This window comes from Scardinius erythrophthalmus (assembly GCF_964197995.2).
Source record: "Scardinius erythrophthalmus genome assembly, chromosome: 7".
NCBI lineage: Eukaryota > Metazoa > Chordata > Actinopteri > Cypriniformes > Leuciscidae > Scardinius > Scardinius erythrophthalmus.
The window spans coordinates 9096364-9118373 of record NC_138227.1 but is presented as its reverse complement, the minus strand read 5'-3'; the positions used below and the strand labels follow the sequence as shown (position 1 = coordinate 9118373).

Sequence of the window (22010 nt, the reverse complement as noted above, 5' to 3'; positions counted from 1 at the left end):
TACATATTGTGCCTATAAATGACAGAAATGGTAAAGGTAGCCATTTTAAAAATTACTCTATAAAATATAACAGATTTTGTATGACTTAAAAAAAACTGTAGAGTTTGTATGATGTTAATAAAACTGTGGTCATCCAGTGGTGGTTGATCAATCGGTTACGATGATGTTGCTTTTTGTGGTCTTCCTCTGGTGGGAGCATGTGTGGCTGTCTGATAAGGCCTGTTCTGGATGCACACACTTTAGGAAGGGCACAAAAAGGACATAAGTGGATGAGTTGTAGATTTTTTTCAGGTGTTTTCTGTACAGTGTCCAGGTCTCACCATAGAAAAGATTTCCTTAAAGAAATATGTTCATTTTATGAAGTATACTTAAGTAAAATTAAGTATACTAATATCAATGTACTAGTAGTATTCTTGTAAGTGTACTATTTCAATAATTCTTGGAACTAAATTTCCCCACCTTTTAGTATATAAAAGTATACGTTTAAGTGTTCTTTAGTGTAACAGTACTATGTTTCTCATTTGTACTGCATCTGTACTACACGTGAACTTTTAAGTATACTAGTTTACTATTTTAATACTGTTTGTAGATTTAATTTGTTTATGCAAAGTGCACTTTGAAGTATACTCTCAGTAAATTACTAGTTTAGTAGTTTTATACCACAAGTATACTACTTTTCTATAATTTTCTTTAAGTGAGCATATGCTTAAAGTGCAAAAACAATATTTAAATAGTCAACTATAAGTATACTTCTATGTTCTTATATAGGTATTATAATGTTTTTTATACTTGAAAAAGGCTGTACCTTTAAAGACAGAATATGTAAGATTTTTGTATTAAAATATCCAAAACCACTTGCCCAGTGTTATCTATTTCGTCAAATTGTCTACTTAAGCTAACGCCCATTTCACACATATTCCGGTTTCACACATACTCAGTTTGCAGTGCGAATGCAGTGCATAATTTTTTCAGCACCCATGTTAATAGAGCTTTCACACTGCACGTGGATGCGATCCGGCAATGCGTTCCAGGTGTACAGCAGTGCAATTTAAAATTTAAATGCAAAAGAAAAGGCATGAGAGTTGACTGTTTTTGTCAAAGTTTTAATTTAAAATGTTTAAATATAAGTATGATTGTAATATAAGTACATGGTTAAATATTTTACCACTTGCTTGAGCAACTTAATATATAAATCTATATAGAAGTAATGCATTATATATTACGTTGTTTATATTGTGTTTAAACGTGAATACGTCTATTAAAGTGTGTATGTGTTGGCCTAAAGAGAATCGCAATGCCGACAAAACTTTTTTTAAATAAAAGATGCTGTTAACTTCTGGATTTGAAATAAAAATAGTGAGTATGTGTTTGTGGTAGAGCCGTGGATCAGTTACGTACGGCAAACACAGCACGTGAAAGCACTATAGCGCCTGCTCCTCCTTCACCGTATACGCAGAGCACATGGAGTATGTGTGAAAGGACATCCATGACATGCAGAGTCTCTCAAGGCTCAATTCTTGCACCACTCCTGTTCAACCTGTACATGCTACCAGTAAGCCAAATAATCGGAAAGAGACAAACTGCTTACCACAGCTATGCAGAAGACACACAGATTAGCCCTATTGACTCCCTGTGCTAATGCATTGATGAAGTTAACAATTTCAAAACAGTGTCAAAACTTTCTTCAGTTAAACAAAGACAAAACTGAAGTCATTGCATTTGGAAACAAAGATAAAGTTCTCAAGGTAATTGCATGCCTTCACTCTAGGGGTCAAACAACTAAAAATAATGTCAGGAATCTCGGTGTGTCTCTAGAGTCAGACCTTACTTTCAGTGGTCATGTCAAAGCAATAACTAAATCAGCATACTATCATCTCAAAGATATTGCAAGAATTAGATGCTTTGTTTCTAGACAAGACTTAGAAAAACTTGTTCATGCTTTCATCACCAGCAGGGTGGATTATTGTAATGGACTCCTCACTGGCCTTCCCAAAAAAGGTTAGAATAATAAATTATTCCATTTTTATTTATTTAATTAGAATAATTACAGTAGGTGGTTTTAAAATGTGCCTGGATGAGTGTGAAACCCTCAGTCTTAATTTTGTCTCTGTGTACCAGTCAAGATACCATTGCAAGAAACATGCAAATGCTTTGGTGAATGGTTGCCATGTGAATCTTCTCAGTGCTCACTATGTGTGAAGTTTCCACTCACACTGATCTTTCTAGAAAATAGTCCATAGTTTAACCACACACTTTATAAAAACAGAACTGTCCTCTTTACAAAGTCTTATAGTCCTGCAAATTACCAGGCAAAATATTTTGTTGCTTGTTATGATTACCAAAAATCACTAAAAGCTATTGTGCTAATTATACCTTTTAAAGTTAACCAATGAATTTAACTCCAACCAATGTACTGTAAGCAGCAACCGTTACAAAAATGGAACCTGGACCAAACACACACACACACACACACACACACACACTCTCTCTCTCTCTCTGCTTTGCTATCTTTGTGGAGACTCATAATGGTTTTTATACTGTACAAACTGTATATTCTTCCTTACACTAACCCGACCCCTAAAACTACCAATTACAGAAAACTTTCTGCAATTTGAAGAAAAAAAAAAGCATAATTTTGTACGTTTAGTAATCCATTACCCTCGTGGGGACTGCTGTCTGGTCCCCACAATGTAGGTGATCTCAGGTTTTACTATCCTCGCGGGGACATTTGCTTGCCACAATGCAATATAAACCTGTACACACACACACACACACACACACACACACACACACACACACACACACACACATACAGATACATGTACAAAACAGAGAAATGTAAAACAGCATCCTGGCTGATAAGAGCTTTAGATCTTGAATATAGCTTACTATTTTTAGAAGCTACTTTTGGTAACTTACAGTTTTTTTCAACTGCTAACCAGCATCGGCCACTTCTTAAGCCACTGTTTCAAAACTCTTCACAGTCTTTATTACCAACATCAATTTTGGCCAAAAAGTTCATTTCACCTCCAAATCTCGCCTGAACCAACAAAGCTTTTCATTTATGTCTCAAAATAAGCTCGTTCCAGCATAACAGTGGAAACTATATCTCACTGGCAAAAGCATACATTCACTCATAACTCATTGACCTAACACTAACAAGAGGGAACATTACAATAATGATGAATTTTTATTTTCATTCTAGAATAAGAATAACATATTTTCATTTTACTGACTGTACTAGAACAGTTTTCAACAAGAATGATTCAGAAATGCTGCAACATGTTTTTCTATATCTTTGCATATGGTAATTTACTGGTAAAAAAAGAAAAAGTTGGCAAAAAAAAAAAAAGCTGCAATTCCAGGACTGAAATCATAATAATATATGAGCAGTAGAATTTCTGCAACACCATTTATCAGCTTGATCTGTCTGGCCTTGTGAAAGCAGAAGTTGTGACCAATATTGGAATGTGTTGCAACGCCTTGCAGTCTTGACTTTTATCTTTGTACAGTTTTTGTTTAATCTTTTCCTGTTTTTATCAATATATTTTTATATGTTAGAGTCGTGTCAAGCCATAGGATGAGACACGCACCACTTGTATTCAGTCACACTCAGCTTCTGTGTCAAAAGATCAAATGTGTGAAATTATGTTTATATTTTTTTATCTATCACTGAATGTGTGAGCAAGGAAGAAGCAGCTTGCTGTGTTCCATGCTTATTTAGAAGAAAATACAATGTAATAAACTTATAAATATTAATAAACACAATCTTTATTTAATATAGTGCTTTGAGAAAACATTGCAAAATAATGAAATGAACTACTGGAGATTGCAGTTTTGTTTTTTTTTGTTTTTTTTCAATTGCTAGCAAGCATCAATCAAAACTAAAGCCACATTTTCAAAACTCATTGTACATTCAGTGAAACAGAAGTCTATTTTGACCCAACTGTGAATTGCTTTTCATAGCTTTCAAACAAAATGCATTCAATGACCATATTTTCCAAAATCCATGAACACTTTTGTCATTCATACTTAATGAACTGAACTGAATGAATCTGCAAAACACTATTTTAATGCTAACACACTGCTTTCAAAACTGATACAACCACATTCAAAACATGATGGCAAACTGTGCATTTTCTGCAGTAATTATGTTAATATTATATTAAGTATAAAAGCTTAGCAGAATATTTACAATGAAATTAAATAATAAAAATTCCAAACACAACTAACTGCAATTTCAGCTGTAAGTCTACCCAGGTGTCCTATTTTAATCTCTATTACAGTATTATTATTATTATTTTAATGTTTAATAATTTTAAGTTATCTTTTGGTAAATCAGGATGGATTCAGAATGATTTTGTTTGGAAACATGGATCAAGGAAGACACATTGGGGAAAGAAGAGTGGCAGAGAGAGGGAGCACAGTACTGTACATCCATCCATCCATTTTTCAAAATGGTCACTGGGAGGCTGGAGTCTTTCCCAGCATCTCGGGTGTTAGGCAGGAAAACACCCTGGACCGATCGCCGGTCCATCACAGGGACGACACACTCGCACACATTCATGACACTCACACTACAGGCAAACTTACAGTAGACAATTCACCTGTCCTGCATGTGTTTTGATTGTGGGGGAAACCCAGAACCCATCGTCGAATGAGTGTCAATTTCTGCTGCAAATTTTGTGTGAACTACATATGTATGGATCCATCCTGCCTTTATAGCGGTTCAGGCTGCTGGTGGTGTAATGGTGTAATGGGATATTTTTTTGGCACACTTTGGGCCTTTTAGTGTCAATTGAGCATTGTTTTAACGCCACAGTCTACCTGGGTATTGCTGCTGACCATGTCCATCTCTTTATCACCACAGTGTATCTTCTGATGGCTACATCCAGCAGGATAACACACCACGTCACAAACCTCAAATCATCTCAAACTGGTTTCTTGATCATGACATTGAGTTCACTAAACTCAAATGGCCTCCACAGTCACCAGATCTCGACCAAATAGAGCAGCTTTGGGAAGTGGAGGAACGGGAGATTTACATTCATGGATGTGCAGCCGACAAATCTGCGTGATGCTATTATGTCAGTATGGACCAAAATCTCTGAGGAATGTGTCCAGCACCTTGTTGAATCTATGACACAAAGAATTAAGGCAGTTCTGAAGGCAAAATTGTAAAACCCTGTACTAGCAAAGTATACCTAATAAAGTGGCCAGTGATTTTCCTATCTAAGGAGAGCTTTCTATTAGATCAAAGTTTGCTCATGAAGAGATATGGCAACACTGTTTGACATTCGGTTTGGTCCTGTGAAGATCTGCATGCCAGTTTTTTACCAGTCGATACAGTCATGCAAACTCTCACTCTTACTGTCTAAAACTATAACATCACTGAAAGCTGTTGCGATCATCATCAATTTGTGTATCTGCTTTTTCTCATAGTTATATGAAATAGTCTATATTTATTTTCTGTACTGCACGTAGCCTCATTTTCCACTTTTTTTTTCAGTTTGTTAACCTAGAAAGCGATTTCTGTTTTGTTTGTTTAATATAAACTCCTCTCCGAGGCCTGATGCTGGCCCCCACTGTGTCTGCCTTGGTTCACCCCGACAGCTGCATAAAGCTTGTTTTCCTTCTTGTCAGTAATGTTAACAATGCACCAGAGTTCTCAAATAAATACAAACACCCATACATCTGCAGTGTTCACAATAAACCAACTTTTGCATTATGACTCTCCCTTTTGACTTTTTATGACCCACACCATCTTAAACAACAACAAAAAAACACAACCACAAAGTTTGCAAAGCAGAAGTATTTTATTAGTTCAAGTTGGAAGCAAGATTATTTTTTGAATTCATTTTACTACATCTAAGCATAATGATTATCAAAACAAAGGATCTCACTAATACAGAATCACAGGGGTAAGAGGTGAACTTTCCTCCAGTTTGATCTCTTTTGGAGGCAGACAGTGCGCGTCTATGGGAGTGTTTCCTTCCCCTTTACAAGCATAACACTGATTCTCACTCACACAGCGGAAGAGAGGAACATGAGCCACAATCTGCTTAAACGCAGTCTGAAGATCTTTTTTAATGTCAAACTTCCAGAAATTCTTGAAGACAAAAGCTTTAATTCCATCATGTTCTTTCCAGTTCTCCAGAGCATTTATAATGTTGTGTTTGCTTGATGCATTTAGACACGTGTTAACACAGGGAGATTCAAACGTGTAGAAAACAGAGCAGCCGTCTTTTCTTTTATTCAAAAGATTGCTCATGGGTGAGTTATTAGCAGGATTCAGCAGGAGAGACTCTGAATGCATGTTGTATCTTTTCTGTTTTTTAGTTCCTGCAGCGATGAGCTCTGATCCTTGGTAAAGTGCGTTTGTTTCATCAGTAATAGCATTTTTCACATTCACAGCATTCTCCTGAGTCAGGAAGGTGTTCAGATTGAAGTTCTGTTGACACTGATCCTTCGGCACATTGATGGCGGTGGCGTACTGACGGGGATGTTCATCTGTATCGACTCTCTTATAGCTGGAAAACAGTAAACAAGATCAAGTATTGACTAATGACACACTCCCATGTTTTCAATCCATGACATTTTGACCGACTGCTTCTCATTTCTCTACTTCCTCATTGCTTAACTTTAAACTTTTGATTTTTCATAGACTGGAGACAGACTTACTTGTCTTCAAAGAAGTTAATAATACGGGCGAGAGTCTTGATGTCCACAGTGGCGAGAGTATTGATGTCCACGGTGTCATCAGTGTCTTCAACACTTTCTGTCCAGTCGGGAAGCAGAAAGAGCAGCAGGAGTCCACTCAGAAACACAGTGAACTTCTAAAGTCACAAAACAGCACACACACACACACACAGAGAAAAACAAAATAAATGGATAAATATTAAATGCATATTCATTATAATAGAAAAACAAGCCCATTCAAAAGACCTGTACTTCTGCCTCCCACTGACACCACATCTTAATAGTTGCTAAATCTTGAATGTGACTGACCATGTTTGTTGTTTCAAATCTTCGAGATGCTCTGTGAGTCTTCAAAGAAGAAGGAGTGATAAGAGTGAAAGAGAAACGGGGATGGGATTTATTCTGAGTCTGGACCAGCCCTCTTCTTTAAAAAAAAAAGACCTCAAAATTACTAAGAAAACTGCCTTAATCACTGATTTTCACAGTCTTAAATAATTCCATTGACCTTTTTTGTTTGAATGGTATAAGAAATATTACATTATATATTTTAATAAATGTCTCAATGGTTTAAACATATTTGCCAATTTCTTTGGAATTTGAAGTAATATGTCACTCTGAATCTGTTTTACCTGAAATCTGTGGCCTGCGAGCATCACGACCCTGCAGCATTTACTGGTTCTGAAGCAATCATGAAGATTCACTTTCACAGTTTAAAGTGGTTTCCACTATTCTGCTTTTTACACTTTTTAACTAATAATGCGTTCTAATGAGTGGTCTAATTTTCCGTTGTTCTATTTTTCAAGCTTTTTCGCTAGGGGAATCCAGTCATTTAATTAGGAAAACGCGCGATCAAGAGTTTCGAGGGAGAGTGAAAAAGTTCCTCATGCAGATTTCACTCGAGTTGACCAACAGAAAACTGCTAGGTTTTGGCATTTGTGTGAGAATTATGTTGGCTTGTAACGTGACCCGGGTTAATAAAAGAAACAAAAGAAACACAAACTTGGCCTATAGCCTCGAAGAAACAGGAATAAAAACATTCAGTAACACTTTACAATAACATGGCATAAATAATCATGTGCTGATGAATTAATAGTTACTTCAACATGCACTCATGATTAGTAAAGATATGATTTAATCATGAACCAATGAAGAGTGATCTTACTAAGTACGACAGGAATCATAATGATTCATGCATGAATACCAGCAGCCTTAAAGTGTAAATTGCAGGTTAAATTTTTCACGAAGATAATGCAATGTGTGTATTAAACATAAAGATAAGAACCGCCCACCATTGTTTTTTTTATACCAAAATGCTGATATAATATGAAAAGTTGGCAGTTTTAACAGTGGTTTTAACCGCTCCCGCTCCCTTCCACTAGATGGGGTGTGACGTCATAAGAGGAACTCACTAGTAGAGTTACCGTACGCTAGCAGCTATAGATGCCTTACATAACTTCAGAAAAGTTGGTTGTATGTTTTATTTGATAAAAAAAAATATGGATAAAATAACTCAATTGTAAACATACTCGTGTGTGCTGACTTCAAGGGGACCGTGATCCTGCCTGAAATGAGAATAAGCTATTCGCAAAACAAACGGGTTCAGGCACGATCACCCTCATGCTGTTGATCTAAATATCTGAATTCTTTCTCATTTACTGTTTTGCTTACATTTGTTTCAAATCATTACTAACTCAAGATTAACTAACCATACACTAACATCAACTAATGGCTTGTTAATGCATGACTGTGTCATGACTTTACTTGAGGGGACACATCATAATTAATTCAGTTAACTTACCAATATTAGCTCATGATTTATTATAACTATCAAATACACATGTATACAACTAGTATTAAGCCCATTTAGGTGATGTTGTGTGGCTTTTCAAAACGTCAGAGAACGGATGTACAGTGCGGCCTGTCTGGATTGAGAGTGAACTGTACTGATCCCAGCAAATGTTCCCCTGAACTTAGTTGTTCCCTAAACAGACATTCTACTGACTATAAGTAACTTGGCAACAACAAGTCAACTTATTCGACTAACCGGAACCCTAACACCTAACCCTAACTGACAATCTACTACAGTCTACTAATACTCTAATGAGGGTTAGTTGACATGTAGTTGCAAAGTTACTTATAGTTAGTAGAATGTCTAAAGTGGACTATCGAAATAAAGTGGAACCAATTGGTTAAATGTCAAAGTCAAAATATTTCTTATTTATTCTTACGGAGCCTGATCGATTTAATCAACACATTCTCACTCCCAACTCGTCACATATGGACGCTTGGCCAGGACCCCCTGGCGTCACTTTTCAACGATCTGGGTATACCTTTAGCGTCAATTTTCAACGTGCAGGGTAGTCCTATAGACTTCTATAGAACTCTGAACTGGAGCCTGCGGCGTTGAAATTTGACGTCTTGGGGAACCGTTGTCCGCGGTGAATGGGCCGAGACTACAATAAATACAAAATTAAAAGGAATAGTCTACAATAAATGATCTATGCCAGGGCTAGTCAAATGGCAGCCCCCAGATCATCTTTATCTGGCCCTTCAACTAGTTTTTGATGTTTAAAACCTCTCGCAATCTGATATCAAAGTGCCCTCTGCGCAAAGGTTTAGCGCGTTCATAGGCAACAGCATTCAGCGGTGAGTTTAACAACGCACATGGTGAGCAACAGCATTCAGCGGTGAGTTTAACAACGCAGATGGTGAGCAACAGCATTCAGCGGTGAGTTTAACAACGCAGGTATAACGGCATTCAGAGGTGAGTTTAACCAAAACAACGCCCAACTGCAGGTAAAACGGCATTCAGAGGTGAGTTTAACAACACTCCATGGCGCGTTCAAGTAAGCATTTAAGCGTTTTCTAGTCATAGGTAACGTTTAGTGACACTGCTTTAACTAGAGCATGCTGGATAACGTATTTTTATCGGAGGTTTGTTGATGTTAATAAATATATATAATACGCTACGATTGTGTTCAATTAATCAAAGTTTATTTATTTATTTATTTATATTTATTAAATCCTCTTAATTAATAACGCTGACGTCACTGTATGGGGCGATCCCAAGGTCCATTGCGATTTTCCACTCGGTAAGTAGAAGAGTTAATTAATAGAGATGGATACTATTCTTAAATGTACACATCAAAAACTTTTGAATCAGGACAATAAGAACAAATTTAGAACCTTTAGACGTGTAAGGTGTCATTTTTTTTCTTATGACGGAAAATGATATTGAAGATATCAATGATAATGAAGACATTATTAAAGCATATAGCTTGCTACACCACATGTGCAGGCTAGCAAAGTTAGCTAATCAAATACTGGAAGTTAATTTTTGTCGCATTTAATCATGCAAGATACAATTATAGGGGAAAGTAAGATTTCCAGTATTACATTAGCCCACAACTATTATCCAACATTATAAATGTTCAGATGAAGAACGGTGTTGCCAGATTGGTTTGTTTTACAGCCCAGTTATTGTTTAAAATCCACACAAAATGATTTAATAAACACCCAAATAAATCTATAATAAACAATACAGATTAATTCATAACTACAACCTTGTGGCTCATCACAAGTTTTCAATATGAAATAAAACAATGTGTATAATTAATGTAATAAGTATAACTTATTGACTGATTCATATGTATATGTATATATATATATATATATATAAGTTCAGCTGTGGCTTTGGCTTTTTTTTGGCGAAATAGAGCAAAACTTACATTATTTATTTTTTTGGTATAAAATGTAATTAACAATATTAACTTCTTGTTTATTGAACTGTATAAAATCAATATCACATACACTCTAGCCCATTCTGGCAACACAGATGAAGAGAATACTGGTGTAAAATGTTAAAATCTGTTGTTGTTTTTTTCCTTTAGGTCCTTCAAATTTGGCAGCTTCAATTTCATTTTATTCTAACCCCACACCACATACAGTATACATACACACACACACACACAAACAAAGGCACTTTTAAGAGCCACGTCCGTCTTGTTAACCTGTACTACTCATCAGTGTCTCTCTCTCTCTCTCTCTCTCTCTCTCTCTCTCTCTCTCTCTCTCTCTCTCTCTTTCTCTCTCTCTCTGTTTACACATATATATATATATTTGTTTTATATGTCCATCTCTTTGTTGTGAGTCTTTCTGTCTGTTTGTTTTTGTGTATATTTGGTGTCTAGTCATGACAAGGCCCAAATTCAGGCCCTGCCCTTCTTGCCAGACTCCCAATCAGGCAAGCAGGAAAACTTGCCATGTCTGTTTTGCAAGCCTGTCCACCAAAAAGAAAATTAAAGAAAAAGTGGTGTCACTGGATAGCCAATGGGGGAAATCTGTCCTTAAAAGCAGAAATGCTGGGCGTATAATTGATTCTGCCCGTATTGCAGTAAGTAAAAGTGTTAATATTTCATAAGTTAAAGGAGAACTCCGGTCAATTTTAACATTGAGCTCATTTTTTTGTAAATTTGGAGTGCTGTCAGTACAGAGAACAACGACAAAAATCGGTGTTGCCTACACCGAGTTATTCTATTTTTAAAATTTGCACCCTGTTGACTTAAATGGGGCAAGTACTAAACCTGCTTTTAGCCTCTTAACATCCTTGATGTGTCATTACAAGTGCACAGAAAATGTGAGTGATTCCTTCTGAGTGAACACGAGTGAATCTGACTGCAGTAGATGTGAAAGATATTAATAAAAATGATGTTTATTCAGCCAGCGCACATACCTCTGTTTACATCCTGTTTTCGGTCGAAGTCCATAGTAATCGATTGTCGAGTTCACGCGCATAGGTTTAGTTACCTATGATCACGCGCGTGAACTCGACAATCGATTATAATGAAACAGGTTACTACACATTTTCTTGCATTGTACTCCAACTCCATTAAATGTCCTTAAATTAAAATTGCTTTATACAGTACTGATGTTTCTAATAATTCAGTGGGTTTGTTTAACTAATGTGTTATTACTTGCTTTTGTTCATTTCAGGTGAGTAAACTTGAAGCTGTGGGATACAAGCCGATTTTATTTATTGGCAAGCCAGATAAAAGGGCTTCGAATAAATGGGTTGCAGAAATAATTACCCATCTGCACCCCACTCCTGTCACTAAAATTCTTTTGGAGAAGATGCGGAGGGCCTATGAATTTATCTTGACAAAATGTAAGTAATGTTTTGGTTTAGAAATTATGAATATTTAGAATATATCTATATTTCTTTGTTAATATGTACAGATTTTAAATGAAAGTAAACTTGTATTATAGCAACCTCCACAGCACAGCAACCAGAAAGTCAAACCGCGGAGGAGAGTCAAACCTCGGCGGAGAGTCAAACACCGGAGGAGAGTCAAACCGCGGCGGAGAGTCAAACACCGGAGGAGAGTCAAACCGCGGAGGAGAGTCAAACCGTGGAGGAGAGTCAAACCGCGGCGGAGAGTCAAACACCGGAGGAGAGTCAAACCGCGGAGGAGAGTCAAACCGCGGCGGAGAGTCAAACACCGGAGGAGAGTCAAACCGCGGAGGAGAGTCAAACCGCGGAGGAGAGTCAAACCGCGGCGGAGAGTCAAACACCGGAGGAGAGTCAAACCGCGGAGGAGAGTCAAACCGTGGAGGAGAGTCAAACCGCGGCGGAGAGTCAAACCGTGGAGGAGAGTCAAACACCGGAGGAGAGTCAAGCCGCGGAGGAGAGTCAAACCGCGGCGGAGAGTCAAACCGTGGAGGAGAGTCAAACCGTGGAGGAGAGTCAAACCGTGGAGGAGAGTCAAACCGTGGAGGAGAGTCAAACCGCGGCGGAGAGTCAAACCGTGGAGGAGAGTCAAACACCGGAGGAGAGTCAAGCCGCGGAGGAGAGTCAAACCGCGGCGGAGAGTCAAACCGTGGAGGAGAGTCAAACCGCGGAGGAGAGTCAAACCGCGGAGGAGAGTCAAACCGTGGAGGAGAGTCAAACACCGGAGGAGAGTCAAACCGCGGAGGAGAGTCAAACCGCGGCGGAGAGTCAAACCGTGGAGGAGAGTCAAACCGTGGAGGAGAGTCAAACCGTGACTCTCAAGGAGTCTGAGACAGTATTTGTTCTTGACCTTGTTCCTCTGTCTTCCCAACTCTCTCCAACCTCTCTCTTTCCTAATTCCTCTTCTAATTCTATTCTTCCTTCAGTTTCTTCTCCACCTCCACTGTCTTTGCGACAAATGAAAAGGACAAACACCTCTACCTCTTCACACTATTCTGCCTCTGTCTCTCCTCCATCTGCCTCTTCCATTCCCACGTCTTTGAGTCCGGAGGGGCCACGTGTGAAGAACAGAAGAAAAGGTAACTTTTTGCATAGTACATACTCTACACTGTTAATAAATTTGCTCCCAGTCACAGTTGACTTAATGTAAATTAGATTCATCGGCTTACCGATTCATTGGTAGCCAGTTCACAGTATTTAGTTATTTAGCTGTGGCCAATGTCCAAGGGCGGTGGTTAATGTCAATCCCTGACTTAAGCTAAGAGGACTTTGAGAAAACCAATCCTGTACTTTTTGCTTGATTGACATAAACAAGGACAAATTCACTTTGACATGAATGGAAAGGACTGCATATCGCCTCACATGTGAAATTATAAATATGCACTGATTCAGCTACAAAGCATGGCATTCATGGCTTAATAAGCTTTCCTTGTTTTTTCATTATTTCAGGTTGCCGAAAATGTAGTAGGCAGAAGGTGTTCCTTTATGATTGTATAACTGGGGAACGGATAAATGAGGTAAAATATGTTCCGTTAGGATGCTTTCTTATCTCAGTGACTGATTCTGACCTTTCAAAGATAATACAACAATATGTTATGCCCTATTCATTGATTGCTTAAACAGTTAGAATACTTATTACTTGTGTTTGTGTGTGTAGGGGAAAGCCGAATTGAGAGTCCACTGGTTGCCTTGCACTGTGTGGTATGTTATGTTTTATTAATTATTTAATTCCATTGCAATGCAAATTAGTCCATTCCATGACTAATACAATGTAGGCAAAGTTCAACTGGTTTCTTGCAAGCAGCATGGAAGTTCATGTCAGTGTTGTCTGTGGCAAGAGAAAACTCCCTGGTCCTGTAGTTGATCCCGTCAGTAAATCATCCTCTGAGGTAGTCTTTAGAGAAACTGGAGTGAGGTCGATTGTCAGTACTCAGAAGCAAATAGCAATGAGGTAGAGGCATTTGGAAGAGCTAGATCCATCAGGTAGGCCCTTGTAACCTTTAGGACATGCATTCCGATGATGAAAAATGATGGAATAGTCTTCCGTGCATTTCAAATTCAGACACACTCTCTCAGTCCAGACTAAAAACAAATATCTGGACTGTCTTTAGTCTGGACTGAGAGAGTGTGTCCTAATTTGGAATGCTCGGAAGACTATTCCAAAATTTTAAAGACAAATGGGAGAATGATCTACCTTCTTGTCTTCATTTAGAATATTCTATTTGTAATATCCTGGATTTTGTGATTAACACAATGGATTATAGGTAATGAGGAGCTGGACCATTCAGTGCTTTCTGAGTAATTAATAGAATTCTAAAATAAGCTGACAGACAGCCAATTTATGGACAATAAAATGGTCCTGATGTGATCATGTTTTCTGTTTCTAGTAAGTACTCTAGCGGCTAGCTCTAGCTCTGAACTAGCTTATTTATTGAGCCTACACATTAATTAATTTTTCAGCATCTGAAACTCTTATGTGTCATAAGTTAGTTTTTCTAAGATGGAGAATCCTGTTGTATGTGCTGGAAATGTTATTTTCAAAGGAACATAAGAACATCAAACATAAGATCTGTGTTCTAAACTGTTGTAGATGACATAACATTTTCCTCATCCCACTAATGACAACTTAATCCCTCAGTTTATCAGAAACATTTTGAAATCAGTAAATTTGGAAATACATGGCTTTCAATGTACAGAAACTGAATGGAAAATTGTGTAACTAGAGCTGCCAGACAATTGTGGTTTAGGAAAAAGTACCATATTTTCCTGTGAGATGCAATGTTGTAAAATACACCAATTAAGTCCAAGTACCTCAAATTTGTTATTAAGTAAATTGAGTACATGTACTCAGTTACATTCCACCACTGGGCTTAACCAGAGTTAATGCTACTTTAACAAGCATCAATACATTTCAAGAAACTCTCTAAATTTAACCCAACAGTGATTTATGTATTTATTTTCCTCTGTGTTCTAATGAAATGTTGTGCACTTATGATATTTTACAGTGGCAAAACCTGGGATGACACATGGGAGCCTGCCACTGAATTCCTACATGTAATGCCTAAGTCCCCAGATCCCAACCAGCTTTCAGCATGACAGCCTAGTCACCTGTACTCTCACCTGGAAGTTTATTTATTTTTATTTTTTTTTCTTGCTTTTGTTCATTAAACTTTTTTGCACAATACCCAGTCTCTTTTTTGTTTATTTTCTTAATGGTGTTTCAAAAAAAAAAAAAAAACGTTTGCATTTTTCATGAAATGAAAGCTTTAGCGTAAGTTCTGCTGGGAAGACTCAATTGTTACGTCACTTATTACCTTCTCATCTATCCAATCGTGTTCTAAAACTTGTAGTAAAATAAATCTGTACTTACACATGTCTGAGTTCACAGATGCTGACGCCTACATTCCCCTTCATCCTCCCCACCACCACCAGGATGGTCCCTCCCCATACCTCACAGGGGGTCGGCTGCACCCCTGCCTTCGTCTTCAGGCAGGAAATGCAGATGATTGCGAGCTACGCATGGGGCCAATGCCAAAGAACTTTATATCTCAATACTTGCTTGCTGGGCTGTTAATAAATGCATACTTGTTACGTTATTTTGCCTCCCGAGTCTTTCTGGTAGAACTAGGCGTACAAAGTTAGTGCTGTTTGTCATAATGGCTTTCCAAAAGGCATTATTTTTACATATTTTTGTTTTAGTATATTAGTAAGTCTACTTGAACTATTGGTCTGGTATGCCAGCCATGAATAAATACTACAGAATACTACTAAAGCTATTAAAATGTCACTTAAATGTTGTAGTCCTGTTTGAAATGTTCAATTACAATATTATATGTTAATTCCTTTAACATTTATAATTATAATTGTCATTAACTATTTATATTTGCCTTGCATTTATTCACAGCAAAATAATTTAAAATGAATCATGTAAATATACATATTATTTTTTTTATTTTGGGGGGCAATGTGTTCTTCAAAGGGAAGAAAATAATGTTTTTTCTGGTGGCTCCTGGTTTGTTGTTTTTTAAAAAAGAAAAGAAAAATTAAAGTCTAAATAGTTTGGCATATCAATACATTTTGGGAAATTAGTACAAAGTGTGTGCAATCATCTTTAAATGTTACAGACGCATTTTATTTGATTAAGAGATTAACTTATATCTGTTTAAAACAAAATACTGCATGCTAGAATAACTAGTAGGCTACTTTTTGTAATATCCATGTGGGGCGTCGCACCCGTGGGGGATGTGGGTGTTTTAACACCCACACTTTTCCCGATGAGAGGGTTCAACACCCACACTTTTTCTGCAGGTTTTCCGCAGTTTTGCACAAACGCCTTACTACAGTCGTTCCTCCGTTTCTGCCGGAGAAGAGGCTGCCTCCTCTCCCCCTCCCTCTCAAACGTGACACCGGCTTTGAGTGTGACCGGCTGATGATTGGCTGTTCTGCCTTAAGTCCCGCCTCTCTTGGTGTGTTAGATGTATCGCCAGCTCGTGCTGAGGCGGGAACTTGATTAAAGTTACTTGAATGTTTATCGTTATTTACGTCTCCCCTTTCCAGGTACTTTGAATGAGTGTTTATGCTTTGGAGGTTTTTAAATAAGCTTGATATGTGTTTGGGAAGATGTTCTTTTTATGTTTTGTTGACATGTCGAGTGTTTTCTGTATTATATTTCGTTTTTTAGACTAATGCTAATTTGGATATTGTTCAGCAGCTAGCTAAATTCAGTTATGTATGTGGTATGTAGTGTATAAAGTAACTGTGATGAAGAAGGCAGGGGATTGACGAGGAAGAGGGACAAATAGCCATTATTAAGCAGTGTATTTATGGGTTTATTGCCAGTGCAATTGATTTTGATGTTTTGAGCGTTGTTTGTTGATTAGCTGAATACTTTAGTGGATACTTACCTGTTGTGTTTGATTGTACCTTTTGAGGAGAAAAAAGTGAGAAATCATGACCTTGGGTCTCATTCATGAAACATTCGTAAATATACGAGTAAATATGTGAGTGATTTGCGAGACATTCCCGAAAATTCTTCTCCTGATTCACAAATACTTCGTAAACGTCAGATTTGATAGTGAAATGTGTGTGTGGGTTAATGAATTCCAATCAGTCGTAAATGGGACGCGCGTGCACGCTCATTCTCTCAATTACCATAAATCCCGCCCATTAAAACCAACTGACAACTATATATGGGCATCATCTTATGACACGAAACGAAGGATTTCAACATGTCTTCTCAAAAGCGAATGAAGAAGAGAAATTTCTCAGATGCAGAAATTGAAGTTTTATTATCAGAAGTTCATTCAAAACGCCACATTTTATTTTCAAGCATAGGCCTACATAGTGGCGTATCAGGTCCTAAAAAAAAAGGATTTTTTAGGTGCTTTAGGTAAAAATGCTTGGCAGCATATTACAGATGCAGTTAATGGAGTTTCATCTGTTAATCGAACAATCCCAGAAGTGAAAAGAAAATGGTTCGACATGAAGCTTGACTGCAACACTTGTGACTTGCGGACTTGTAAAAAAAAAAAAAAATGAATAAACAGCTTGAATATAAAATAAAAAAATAAATAAAAAAAATAAAAATAAAAAAACTTGCGGACTTGTGTGCCGTTTGCAGATGCTATTACTGCCTCTCGTAATAAAAGTCAAAAGAAAAACCGTATGTAATTACTATATAGGCCTATAATATTTTTTCAAAATGCTGTGTAAATATGTAGCCTACCCGATTAAGGTGAATTAAAATGCAGCCTTATTAATGAGCAAAACGTTCGGATGTTAAGCGCACTATTTACGTGTGGCTGGGAGCAGATTTATCTGGGTGTAGATTTCTTTCGTACCAACTAACATTTGGAAAATACGAACATTTTAATGAATCCGAAAATTTACGCCAGAACCACTTTACACACGATTTACACAAAAATTTGTTCTGCTCGTGTTTCATGAATGAGACCCATTGTTTGCATATCTGTTGAAGAACTATGAAAGAAAAGTGTATATTATTTTAATGTTTAAAAACAGTAAATTGTTACATTATTTATACCACCTGAGAAAAAGCTTTGGGTGGCCTTTTTTTTTTTTTTTTTATAAATATATCTCCCCTCTTCAGGGCGCAAGTAAGCAAAATTTAGCAGTCTCAGTCACAGTCCTGTCAGACCCATGTCACTATCAAGCTTACCACTGTCTTTTTGTCACGCAGTATCATTAAGATGCAGAAAAGAAAGAGGCAGGAGAAGATTGACATCTTTTTCAAGAGAAATCCTGTAAGTGAAGTTGAAAGCTGAAAGTTGAAAAATGTTGACATTAAACAACAGTAGCCTATTATCATTAGATATTGTTTGCATTTATTTCATGATATTACTTTTCAGTATCCACTGAGGTTTGCTAGTGCCACAGCTGTAACTGTTTGACCCTATTCCTTTACCACTGCACCCTTGTTTAGGAGAGAAAGTTGCTGGAGCCATCAGTTTCAGATAGAGCACAGGAAGGTTCACAGGTGAGCAATGAAATGAATATTACAGTTTCTGAAAGAGTTATATGAAGGAAGAGAGGCCATGCGTGTGTTTGTGTAATGTTTGGTGCTTATTTCCATCCCAGGTGCATGCGTGTGTCTGGTGTGTTTATATCAAATTCACAATTTCATTTCAAACGTTTTGATTAGGGTGTATGTGAGGATGTGGCCAGGAGTGAGGAAGACAGAGATGAAGAGGGAGGAAAAAGCAGACCCGAAGCAGGCAGGCACGAAGCAGGCAGGCCCGAAGCAGGCAGGTCCGAAGCAGGCAGGCACGAAGCAGGCAGGCACGAAGCAGGCAGGCACGAAGCAGGCAGGTCCGAAGCAGGCAGGCACGAAGCAGGCAGGCACGAAGCAGGCAGGCACGAAGCAGGCAGGTCCGAAGCAGGCAGGCACGAAGCAGGCAGGTCCGAAGCAGGCAGGCACGAAGCAGGCAGGCACGAAGGCAGGTCCGAAGCAGGCAGGTCCGAAGCAGGCAGGTCCGAAGCAGGCAGGTCCGAAGCAGGCAGGTCCGAAGCAGGCAGGCCCGAAGCAGGCAGGCACGAAGGCAGGTCCGAAGCAGGCAGGTCCGAAGCAGGCAGGTCCGAAGCAGGCAGGTCCGAAGCAGGCAGGTCCGAAGCAGGCAGGTCCGAAGCAGGCAGGCACGAAGCAGGCAGGCCCGAAGCAGGCAGGCACGAAGGCAGGTCCGAAGCAGGCAGGTCCGAAGCAGGCAGGCCAGAAGAACAGAGTGAGGGAGAGGTCAGAGAGGATAAGGATGAAGATGAAATGGTTGAGAGAGGAGCAGAGAACTCAGACGTGGCTGTTACTCGCCATCAGTTCAGTAAGCCCAATCAACCAGATCCAAAATTAATTGCAAAACAGTCCTTGCCCAAATATACTCTGAGTTTTCAAACTCAGTGGTACCAGAAATTTCCATGGCTCCATGTCAGTCCTGGTGTTGAGGGTGTATTGTGCTTTTACTGCTCCAAAGCCTTTAACTCTGAGACATCACCTCTTGCCAAGAATGCTGATTCAGCATTCATTTCATCTGGGTTTAAAAATTGGAAAAAAGCCCTTGAGCGATTTACTGTGCATGAGAGATCTGATAGTCATAAGACAGCCATGACAACGCACATCTATGAAGATCAATCAGTACAGGTTCAGCTATCTAGTGCGAGTGTGAAACAGCAAGAGGAAGCAAGGGGATGTCTTCTCAAAATCATTGGTGCTGTGCAGATGTTGGCTAGGCAGGGCTTACCTTTTAGGGGCCATGAATGTGGTGAGGGAAATTTTGAACAGGTTCTGAAGTACAAATCAGAGGATGACCCCTCTCTAACCAAGTGGTTGACAGGTGGTAGAAAGGATGTATATACTTCAGCTATGGTTCAAAATGAAATTCTAACTTTGTTCAGCAGCGTGATCATACGCGAAGTAGTTGAAAACATCAGATCACTTCCACACCTTCAGTTCTCTGTGATGATGGATGGGACACGAGACGTGTCTGGAAAAGAGCAAGAGGCAGTGTGTTTGAGATATGTTGACAAGGATTTAGTCCCTCGTGAAGAATTTATTGGTCTTTATGAGGTTTCTTTGACAACAGGAGAAAATCTAGCAAAAGTAGTCATGGATGTTTTGCAGCGCCTAAACTTGCCTATCACTGGGTTGCGTGGCCAAGCATACGATGGGGCCGCAAATATGGCTGGCAAATACAATGGAGCACAGGCCATTGTAAGAAAAACACAACCTCTGGCTCCCTATGTTCATTGTGCTGCCCACTGTGTTAACCTAATTACACAGAGGTCCTGTACTGCCTCAATATTTATACGGAATTCTCTGGATTGGGTCAATGAGTTGGGAGTGTTGTTTGGGCAGTCAGGGAAACTGAAGGGCATATTTAAGGGAATTGCAAGGTCTGAGGAGGGTGAGGGTCCATGTCACACTATAAGACCTCTGTGTCCAACAAGGTGGACGGTCCGCACTAGTGCCATCCGAAGTGTGCTAAACCAGTACGAGTGCATAAACAAGGCTTTGGCTGAGATGGCAATGAGTGAGTCTGATGCGGCTAGTAAGGCACAGGGGCTGTATGAGACATTTCAGCAGGGAAATGTTGTCCTTGGTCTTGTGTGTGCTTTGGAGATCACAGGGGAGTTGGAGGTTTTGAATATGTCCCTCCAGAGAAGAACACAGACCCTAGATGGTATGCTTTCAGCTGTTGCCTGTGTTAAGGAAAGTTTCAGCAAAAAGAGAAACACAGAGAGTTTTCAGGCTCTTTACACAAAAGCAACAAGGATGTGTGAGACACTCCATCTCACTCCAATTGCCTCTCCTCGTGTCCGTATCCCACCTCAGCGCTTCACAGGTAGTGCTCCTGCACATGTACATGTGTCCCCTTCTGACTACTACAGGACTGAATTCTACAAAGTTCTGGATGTTGCTGACATGCAGTTTAGAGAAAGATTTGAGCAGGAGGGAATGCAAATGTTAAGGCACCTGGAACAAATTCTCTTAACTGGAAAGATACATGATGTTGTCCAACAGTACCCAGAAATCAACCCAGACATCCTCAAAGTTCAGCTTGCGTTGTTCAGAATGAAGTACAGCTTCCAGTCTAGTACTGAAATTGTTGCTGTTCTTCAACGGATGACCCCAGAGGTCCGTGGTCTCTTTGACCAAGTCGAAACAGTTGCCCGACTCCTCCTAGTTGTGCCTGTGTCATCAGCAGAGTCAGAAAGGAGTTTCAGCAGCCTCCGGAGGCTGAAAACATGGCTACGCAGCACCATGACCCAAACCCGCCTCAACAGTGTTGCTGTGTGCCATGTACATAAAGACAAGCTGGACAGGGTAAACAGAAAAAAGATTGCTGAACAGTTTGTCTCCTGTAAGGAGGGCAGAAAGAGCACTTTTGGTTCTTTTAAATGAGAGGTAGTTGGTCATATGTTCATTGGTCAGTTTGGTTGTTGTTCTTTGCATATATATATATATATATATATATATATATATATATATATATATATATATATATATATATATATATATATATATTGTTCTTAATATATATATATATATATATATATATATATATATATATATATATATATTTATATTGTTCTTAATATATATATATATATATTATATATTGTATATCTGGAGTTTGCTGTAACAAAAATAGTTTCCCCCTCTGATTATTAAAGTATTTCTGATTCTGATTCTTTAGCAAGTCTACTGTTGCGTATTTTCACTTATTTTATTATTTTCCGTGTTCCGAGTGTGTTTTTATACTTTTCTAGAATCACTAATTTAAATGGGAAGCTTTTTATATCTTTTTTTTTTTTTTTCGAAGAACTATACCATACAAAATGTTATCAAGAAACAAAAAAGTAAAAAAAGAAACAGAAAAAGATGGAAATACAAATTACAACAAACAAAACAATTGCCAGGGGGAGGAAAGTATTATACACGCATAAAATCAAATAAATAAATTGCAAAATTTACAAATTTTTAAAGTTCTTACTGCTTTCTTATTCTGAGTCTCTGATACTGTCAATATAAATACATATTTCAGTTAACAAAACCATAAAATTGTTTTTTTTTTTT

At 38.4% G+C, this 22010-nt stretch overlaps 2 protein-coding genes across 2 annotated transcripts; one reads left to right on the top strand and one right to left on the bottom strand.

Annotated features, from left to right (window-relative positions):
- Nucleotides 1–5800: 5800 nt before the first annotated feature.
- Nucleotides 5801–7038, bottom strand: LOC308693410 (uncharacterized protein). Its single transcript, XM_081370294.1, has 3 exons — nt 7009–7038; nt 6682–6836; nt 5801–6530 (listed from the first exon to the last, which is right to left on the bottom strand). Exons 1-3 carry the CDS (start codon nt 7009–7011, stop codon nt 5903–5905), a joined length of 786 nt encoding a protein of 261 aa, XP_081226420.1. The 5' UTR covers nt 7012–7038; the 3' UTR covers nt 5801–5902.
- An 11916-nt stretch (nt 7039–18954) lies between these two features.
- Nucleotides 18955–21335, top strand: LOC308693258 (zinc finger MYM-type protein 1-like; the record flags this gene model as incomplete). The annotated part of the gene is made up of 2 exons (XM_081370052.1): nt 18955–19048; nt 19094–21335. Exon 2 carries the CDS (start codon nt 19203–19205, stop codon nt 21333–21335), a length of 2133 nt encoding a protein of 710 aa, XP_081226178.1. The 5' UTR covers nt 18955–19048; nt 19094–19202.
- Between the last annotated feature and the right edge of the window lie 675 nt (nt 21336–22010).

What these genes read in the sequence shown, in the direction of transcription:
- LOC308693410 (XM_081370294.1), bottom strand. An exon ending in ATTAACTTCTTTGAAGACAA is followed by an intron (nt 6,531 to 6,681) that starts GTAAGTCTGTCT and finishes ACTGTTTTCCAG; the next exon opens with CTATAAGAGAGTCGATACAG.